The sequence below is a fragment of the Lolium rigidum genome, unplaced genomic scaffold (assembly GCF_022539505.1).
Source record: "Lolium rigidum isolate FL_2022 unplaced genomic scaffold, APGP_CSIRO_Lrig_0.1 contig_9424_1, whole genome shotgun sequence".
NCBI lineage: Eukaryota > Viridiplantae > Streptophyta > Magnoliopsida > Poales > Poaceae > Lolium > Lolium rigidum.
The window spans coordinates 831,327-839,942 of NW_025901530.1; the positions used below are offsets into that span (position 1 = coordinate 831,327).

An 8,616-nucleotide genomic window follows, 5' to 3' on the forward strand; every position below is an offset into this window, starting at 1 on the left:
CCATTGTGTGTAATCCAACTAATAATGCCTAAGTTAGATGATACTATATCCTATTGAACAGGGAAAAAATATCATAAAAAATGCCTAAAAATGTCCCAAGTCTGTAGCTCGTATAATATAAATAGAGAGTATGTATTATGGTAAGAGGGAAAAATTTGGTATAAGATGTTTAGTTTCTGAAGCTCAACTAATAATGCTATTAGGGTTTGAAATGTGGTGAAATAGGATAAAATGCAAAACACGGTTATGTATTTATGTAATTTACATTTTAGTCTGTAAACATATCGAATTCAGGATGTCTTATGTGTGAATGTGTAATTGCTTTAGAGGATTTAATTGCAGCCTTTGTTTCCATTTAGTCTGAGAGGTCTATACTCCCATATAACCAACAGTCAACAGGAAATCTAAAGCACTATTGTTGATTTTTTTTGATAGTAAAAAGGCTCAGGCCTTGTGAAATATGAAGGGGTTAGATATGTATTTGAATCGACTAGCAAATGCTATTTATACATCCTGGCATGGCATGGAGAACAAGTAAGTGCAACCCCCTTTGCCCTATGCCAGGGCGCTCCACGTGTTAAGATGCAGTTGGCTCGGTTGATGAGGAAAAAAAGACCGGGAGAAGAAAAGGCAGCCCTGACCAAGCGCGCGGTAGAAACCCTACAGACATTCTCTCTCGTCCTGCCGCCGCCTCTCGCGTTCGCCATTCCCTCGCCGGCGCGCCTTCCCCCTCGCTGTCCTTGGCGCCTCTCTTCCATGCCCCTTTGCACCAGGCACGGGTACAACACCTTCTCCGCCGCTCTCTCCTCCAGTCCTCCACCAGCCTCCGCATCGGCCGAGGCACGGCAGAATGATGGCTGCAACCTTGACAAGCCATGGTCTTCCCTTTTATCCGATGCCGCACTGGCAAATTGAAGAGGAGGAGACAGTACGGCGGCAAGATGGTCCGACGATTCGTGCGGCCCTCCTTCTTCTCGCACGCCCCTCTCCTGGCCTCTCCAGAGCAGAGGAGGATATCTCAGAGGTGCGCCTTCTTCCTCTCCCCTTCTCTCCATTTGATTCGGTCGCCCACCGCAAGAAGATTGGCTCATTGTTGTGAATGTGTTCTGCATTAGACATGTTTGTGGATATGTCGGTTTGCACTCCGTTGATTGTGGTGATCGTCGGCTATCGGGGCTGCAACTGTGTGTTCTCAGACGAGCCACCCTGCCTGCATTGGTTGTCAAGAAGAGCATCCATGCTGCCATGGTGGTCGCCACGAGCAGGCATCAAGGCAGGTGAGGCGTGCCCGAGGCGACCCTGAAAACTTCAGTTTACTTTGTTCTACTTGCATCTGAGAATTATTGGACACTTCTTTGTTGTGGACACTTAATTTTCTCAGTAATATTTCAGGAGTATCCGGAAATAAAACAATAGAATTGAGTTAATGGCAATATTGCGAATATTTGGAGCAGTTATCAATGTCATACAGATGTATCCTTGGAGTTGATCTGATATTTATCTGTTTGAAATGGCAACATATTGCATCGGTTTGATAGTGGAATGCTGGTGCTGTAAGTCCCTCCCAGTGCTCTCCCTACTGGTTAGCAGCTGCAGCTTCCTTGGCAAATAGGCCTCACTGTTAGAACCGCTGGAAAAATTATAGCAATATTATGTGATCAACAAGATCAAGGTAGGCGTTTTCAAAGCATGATATTTTTAATGAAAGCAACGAGGAGTAAACTTTATCTTGTTCAATGGATTAATTAACAAAGGGTACAGATCGGTTTGTTTTCTCTTTTGTTGGCATTTTTTATTATTGCTCTGGCTGATGTTCAGTTACTGCTGGTGGAGCAAGGAGGAACAATCAACACATTTAGCATTTATCTTGCTAAAACTGAAGGTTATTGTGAGCTGCAGGAATAACGGAAAGGCGGCAGCATCATGCTCGACCTGTGATCCGCCTCGGAGCGGGACACATCCTCCCGCTTGGCACCCTAAGCTAGCTACTTCCTCCCCAAGCAATGGCAACCTACAACATCATGTGAGTGTCCCACTCTGCAAATATTTCCGGTTTGTATGTTTCGTTTGGCAATAGTACAATATTTGTTGGAATGATATGCCAAATTTATTCTTGCTATTCAGTTCGTGCAAGGTAACTCAGCCATATTCCATATGTGTGCAAGGCGATTTTCATGGTTTACTAGGATGCAAAGCTATTTTCTCTATTGGCAGGTCTCTTTCCGTCCCATTTCTTTTCATTCAGAAATTTCTCTCTTTACACTGCTGATATTTAGGTGCATGTCTGATGTCTCCTTTCTCACATAGTTTATATGATTTATTCTACTGGATAATTATTTGCAGGGGCTCCCAATAAATCTATTGTAGTGTCATATGTGGGCGAAGTGCTTTTCAGGGTTTACTAGGATGCAAAGCTATTTCCCCTCTTGGCAGGTATCTTTTCATCCCAATTTTTGTCATGAAAAGCCCAATAATATTAAAAATGACCTAGGACAAGTAGCTTGCAAATTGAAGAACTGCATAAACAACCATATTTATTATATATATTAAACCCCCAAGGTAATATTTATTACCATGGAGAAATGATCCTACTTACCAGAAAATTACTTTGGACGGAGGGGAGGTGAAATAGCACATGTACCATCCAGCTCCTGTATTTATAGGAGTAACTAATGTTCTTATGTGCTGAATTTTGGGTCCAACGTAGAGCTATAACAATGCAAGGTTCTGGCTCACTTAACCTTCAGCGGAAATTACTGACTTATTTGCTTTGAGTAGGCATAGAGTTTGTTTAGGCATTGTTTCCGATTGGCCCTGTGCTGCAGACTGAGGTTTCTGAACTTTGTGCTGAACTAAAATTCAGTGAGAGATGAGACTACAAATGGTTGTATACAGTTCCCCTTTCCAACATTCTTTACCAGTAAGTCTGACAGTATATACTTACCTTGTTCACTGTTACAATCAATTAGAAGAAGCGTCGATATTGCAACAATATTGCAGACAAATCAGTGTATCTCGTTTATTCCTTGGTTGTCCGCTTGCAATTTCCGAAGTAGTTTGTTAACAGTTTTGCCATCCTGTATTCTTTGGTGAAAAATTGAAGGCTAAATTAGTACTGATGCCATGAATTTGTACCGTCATGCCATTCAAACTTAAAAACTAAATTGGCTATTCTTCAATTCTTGCAGGTCAGCAATGGAGGCTTGACTGACTTTGTTGTCTTTGTTGCCCTGAACTGAATTAAGCGTCGGTCACCTCCAGCCTTTGTATGGCTGTGACCCAGCCGTTTGTCAGTATAAGTGCTCAAGCTCTTCAAAGTGTGTCCAAGTGGTGCTATTAAGCAATTGCTTTTTCACATGCTAAGTCAAAAATAAATACAAGTTTACTTTTTGTCATTAGGCATTGGATTGGATCGCAAAGCATCGGTGAGGAGGCGCCCCATGGGGCGCCCCAACCACTAGTATATCATTACGAAGGCCCAACCCACATCGCTATCAGTGACAAAGTTGGACGCTAAGCCATATATTTTATCTTTAGTAGTCTCTACCCGAGTCCTTAGAGTTAGCAGATATTTCTACTCATCTTGCAGAAAGATAACCCTGAGACAACCTGAATATTTTGCAAAATAAAGCCGAGGCAAAGCAGTTTGCACAGTGAAGGTAGTCTATCTCAAACAGGTCAAGAAAGCAGGGTCTCTGGCCTTCTAGCTCCTTTGCTGGTGGCAGCACGTCCGTAACCCAACTTTGTTCGATGTCCTAGGTCTGGAAATAGTATTCTCTTAGAAAAAACATAATCATATAAGCTGATTGAGATTTGAGACCCAGTGTGCAAACACTATGCAATAGCTCTAGTGTTTGACTCATGCTCAGTGATTATTCGTCTGGGCGTGATGGTTTGCTGTTTCATTTAGGTACACCAAGTATGCTTTAAACCCTGACTCTCTACTGTGCGTTATCTGTGCAGGTCGCGACGACGTTTGACTTGTCTGATCAGAGCAAAGCACCCAAGCTTGTAGCGGAGAGCACATGGAACTACGAAATCTGATCTGCTTAAAGAGCACCATCATCATCATACTACCTACTGCGTCTCATACAACCAAAACTGCCCCTTTCTGGGTGCACACCATTGTTCAAACTCCTATACTGTTGTCCATTTTTGCTTGTCATGTGACCGAGTCAATGTTATGACATTGGAAATGAGGTTGAACATGATGTCTTGTGTCAAAAATTCCATTAGCTGTTTCTGTTTATTTGGCGTGCTGTTTATCATTATCCTCTTTCAGGACATCTCTACCACGGTCTTCACAGATGTTCTCCTTGACATGAAGGGGTTGATGGTTATCATTTCCTTTGGACAGTTATCCACCCTGGTCTCCATAAAACCAATATCATCAGTACTAATCAGTATGTAGTCTTGCCACTGGTTAGTTGCCAGCAATATAATTAGTACTAATCTGTATGTAGATTTGCCAAGCCTAAATGCACATGGTAGCCTCAACTTTGGATAGCTAAAATCCAGGGTTATGTCATATATATTACAGATCTAGGAAGTATCTTAGGAGCCATGTTATATACCTACACGTACATCTTGGTTTCTGTAGAAGGCATCAGGTTCTGCATGACTTTACATTATGTAATTATATGTGACCAGTAGTGAGAATTGTATACGTAGGAGAGAACCTTGCGATATATTTGCTTACGTACGCAGGAACCTGTGCACACGCAAACATTCTCTTCAGTTTAAACAGAGCCATGAATAATCAGCTGGTGTTTTGTGAGAACACAAATGGCACGAAAATAGAAGTAGATAGTTGCAGCTAAAAAGGTTAACTTCCTGTTGCATGCTCTAGATAATTGGCTGCGCTAATAATCTTATGTACTGCATAGTAGCATCTGGAGGGAGTCTTCTACATGTACATGGTCCTCCAGCCAGTTGATTCTAAAGGAAAAAAAAAGAAGCAATCTTTTTGGGCACTAAAGGGCAAAGTTAGTTGTCGTTTAATACAAATTGATCCTGCCTTTGGGCATATGTTGGGTATAAAGGCAGATTTGACAATGCTAACCTAGTAACATAATTGCAATTATTTCTGCCCTGGACCCTGGTGGATGGATGAGGAATGGAACCTATATACATGTAGTACGTAGCACTACGTTGCCATATATATGGGCCATGCCACCAAATCTGAACATGGTTGGCTAACTTTGGAATTCACTCATCACTAATAAGGGGCTGGCGCTTTAGTAGCTGGATTCTAATTCGTTCATTCACGGTCCATTCTCATGCATCTGTTCTGCTGCCGAAACCATTGGTTGGCCATGAATTTCAAATTGATTTGTGGTCTTAACTTTTGCTAGTCAACTTCACTATGTATTATACGGCGCGCGTATGTAAGGCACCTTGTCTTGGGAATCAAACGGCGACCAGTAGCGTTGCTCCGTAATGCTAAACCTTGATCGCCTCCCAGATTTAGTTCCTACAATTTGCAACTAGATTAGCATTATGACATCCACTGCCTTTTGCTCTAATCAATTTTGCAGGAGTATAAATATGGAGCAAGCACTAGCTTGTTCTATATGCAAGGGACACACAAGGCAAAGAAACAATCTAGCTAGCTCGAGCTTGAATCTCATCGTCGACCATGGCGGCGCCGGAGTGGAGCAAGAGCGAGAACGAGAGGTTCGAGCGCGCTCTGGCCGTGTACGGCAACGACGCGCCTGGCTGCTGGGACCGCATCGCCGCCGACGTGGGTGGCGGCAAGACTGCGGACGACGTGAAGCGGCACTACGACCAGCTCGTCGTCGACGTCCACGATATCGAAGCCGGCGGTGCAAGCACCAACTCCAACCGCGGTGGCACCGCCGGCACCAGCAACGGAGGGGGGAATAACGGCCGGCGGCGCCAGACATGACCCGGATGGATCATGCATGCATGGTGCATGGTTGGTACAAGACAATGACGTGAGCTCTATCTTAATCTATGCGTGTGTATGTGTGTGGACGTACGTATGACACCTTCGCACGCGCGTGTGCGTGTTTTCTTGTCGGATGTCTATACAATGCAGTGTACTGGTAATGTGTATTTGCTATGTATACGTCCCTACGTGGACATCAACTCTAACAAATCTAGCAGATACGTACTCCAGCCTAAATACTAGTCATAGGTTTAATAAACCTTAAGACAGATTTGAGCCTACATTTTGCCTAAAATCTGCCACAAGTGTCTAGGACGAGAGGAAGTACTAAAAAGAACTGCAAATTTTGAGCCTGGCGAGAGGCTGTGAGACAGTTGCGAAGGACGAACATAATTTGTGGTGGGGTGAACTATAAAAAAACGTAAATATCTATATTATTCTAACACACTCACTTTGGACAGTAAAATAGTATCATATTTGGTTATAAGTATAACCTAAAAACATACCAATAATGTCACCTCAATAGCAAGGCTTGAATTTGTTTTGTGGACAAATTCAATAATTATATCGATCAAGACTTTTGCATATCCCTCGCTTGATGCCCACCTCGGCGTTGATGATCTTTGTCACCGGGAAATCCCTTTCAATTGTTATCGTCGCTACCGTTAATAGCAACACCAACTTAGAGGTAATAATATCGCCGGAAGTGTATTTCAAATATAAAAAAATCTCTAAATTCTCTGATTCGGGCGCGGGGCTGGCTTGGGCTCCCTTCTTGCAACGCTATGGGTCCCACGTGGATAAGCTATGGATCCCACACCGATCTTGATAAGTGGAGAGAGGTGTCCACTACGGGACCCGACCCAATGCGGCCCCACTCGCCAGCATGTTACGGTAACACTAATGGTCAATACCATTGACCAGACAGCAACACATGTTTCAAACCTTGTGTGAGTCTCAGACAAGAGGTTTGGCAAAAGTGAGAAAAATTTAGCGTAAGGGCAACAATGAGTACACCTAAGGAACGAGGGGTGCCAAAATAAAAATCCCTAGAAAAATTATATTTTAAATCCACTTTAAAATGCTAAAAAAATCTGAAAAGATCCTGGATGGACATTCGGATATTCTATGTTCGCTCACATAATTTGGCAGGAAAAGAATTTTTGTTGTGTTCTATATAAAAAGACAAAAAACGCAAAAAATTGTCTTTGTGCCACAAAAAATATCATTTCTTCACGAAATTTTGTGTGCGGAGATAAAATGTCTAGAGGTGCAAAATATTTAACATTTTAAAATATGATTTTTTATGCAATGGGTGAAATTGTACACCTATGACCCAAAGTAAATATCTGAATTTCAACAAGGTTTTGAATTTTTCATTGTGCCCGATATTAGTATAAGCCGTGAAAAAGGTAGCCCATTATCAATTTTCAGACCGGCCCATTGCGACTAGAATAGCCCAGTACAATCGAGCGTGCCTGCTCTAACCACTCATTTTTGTTCTGAAAAAAAACAATCTTCATTTTTTTCCCTCTCCACTCTGTATTGCGGCTGCAGGCAACCCGGGATCTTCGTCCTCCTCCTCGGCCGCTTCCTCCTGCTCGATCTCCTCCTTCCCATCCTGGTCTGCAACGATGTCTGAAGGATCTCGTGCCGCCGGTGACGGAGTCGGCGGTGGCGGAACTATGGAGCATCTGGTCTCGGGCGGCGACCGGGTCGACGGCAGCAGCGGCAGCATGGAGCTGGGGTCTGGCAGCGCCACAGCGCCAGATGCACGCGCTGCAGCAGATCTGCAAGCTGGGCAAGGTGAGGCGTACCTGCATGCTTATTTAGCAATTCTTGATATGACGGCATGAATGTAAGATTTGATTGTGCTAGCTTCTGTTGGTGTATTTTCCCTAATTTTTTACAGTATAATTTGATCGATTGTGGTAGCTTACAGTATACGCTTATCACCTTACTTATTAGTCATGTCATACATCTGGCCATACAAGGCATGTACACAATCATGGCTTCAAATTAACACAAGATAGATAATATGTGTGTGATAGGAAGTTTATGTTCATAGCCAGTATTTGCAAATAAAATAGAGTACAACTTTATCCTCATGCTTGCTTCTGTACCTGTAGATTATTTTACTTCATGAAACTGAACACTAGAATTTGCAGGTGATGGAAGTGCACCCAATGAAGCCAGAAGGAGGGGCAATGAAGGTGATTTTCTGCTGAGGAATGATTCAGCAACAGACTTGTGCTTATTTCTGTTTTTAATGGATATTATGATGATGGTTTTAGAGAGGAATTGTTGCTAATCCTGTTCACTCATGGCTGGTTCTGTTTACAAAGGTAATTACTTTATGAGGTTCGAGCGCGCGCTGCTCGAGTACGGCCCCGACGACCCTGACCGCTGGGACCGCATTGCCGCCGCCGTCGGCGAAGGAAAGACGGCTGGCGACTTGAAGCGATTATACGACGAGCTCATCGAGGATATTCACATCATCGACGAGTCCAACCACAACCGCGTCGGCACCAACAGACTGCTCATCATAATCCTGTTGGTGGTGCTGTTTTCGTTTCTCTGTCAGTTAGTTATGTTGAAGTTGAGACCTGAATAAACTTGGCATGTAGCGTTACTCTAAGGTCTAAACGGACAGAAAAACTGCATCTTGGGATGACTCGAGTAATAATGCGTCAATGGCGACATAA

General features: G+C 43.3%; 1 protein-coding gene and 1 long non-coding RNA gene across 3 annotated transcripts; both read left to right on the plus strand.

The window, feature by feature from the left end:
- Positions 1-828: 828 nt before the first annotated feature.
- Positions 829-3,283, plus strand: LOC124682375. 2 transcript variants are annotated; one of them, XR_006996266.1, is made up of 5 exons: positions 829-1,277; positions 1,900-2,023; positions 2,125-2,214; positions 2,344-2,433; positions 3,189-3,283. It is a non-coding gene; the product is annotated as an uncharacterized LOC124682375 (long non-coding RNA). The 2 variants fall into 2 exon arrangements; XR_006996265.1 differs by lacking the exon at positions 829-1,277 and having other exon boundaries at positions 1,284-2,023.
- A 4,140-nt stretch (positions 3,284-7,423) lies between these two features.
- On the plus strand, positions 7,424-8,616 carry LOC124682377. The gene is made up of 3 exons (XM_047217070.1): positions 7,424-7,717; positions 8,080-8,124; positions 8,257-8,616. Exons 1-3 carry the CDS (start codon positions 7,546-7,548, stop codon positions 8,523-8,525), a joined length of 486 nt encoding a protein of 161 aa, XP_047073026.1. The 5' UTR covers positions 7,424-7,545; the 3' UTR covers positions 8,526-8,616.

What these genes read in the sequence shown, in the direction of transcription:
- LOC124682377 (XM_047217070.1), top strand. Translation starts at nt 7,546, where the DNA reads ATGTCTGAAGGATCTCGTGCCGCCGGTGACGGAGTCGGCGGTGGCGGA. An exon ending in AGATCTGCAAGCTGGGCAAG is followed by an intron (nt 7,718 to 8,079) that starts GTGAGGCGTACC and finishes TAGAATTTGCAG; the next exon opens with GTGATGGAAGTGCACCCAAT. An exon ending in CAGAAGGAGGGGCAATGAAG is followed by an intron (nt 8,125 to 8,256) that starts GTGATTTTCTGC and finishes CTGTTTACAAAG; the next exon opens with GTAATTACTTTATGAGGTTC.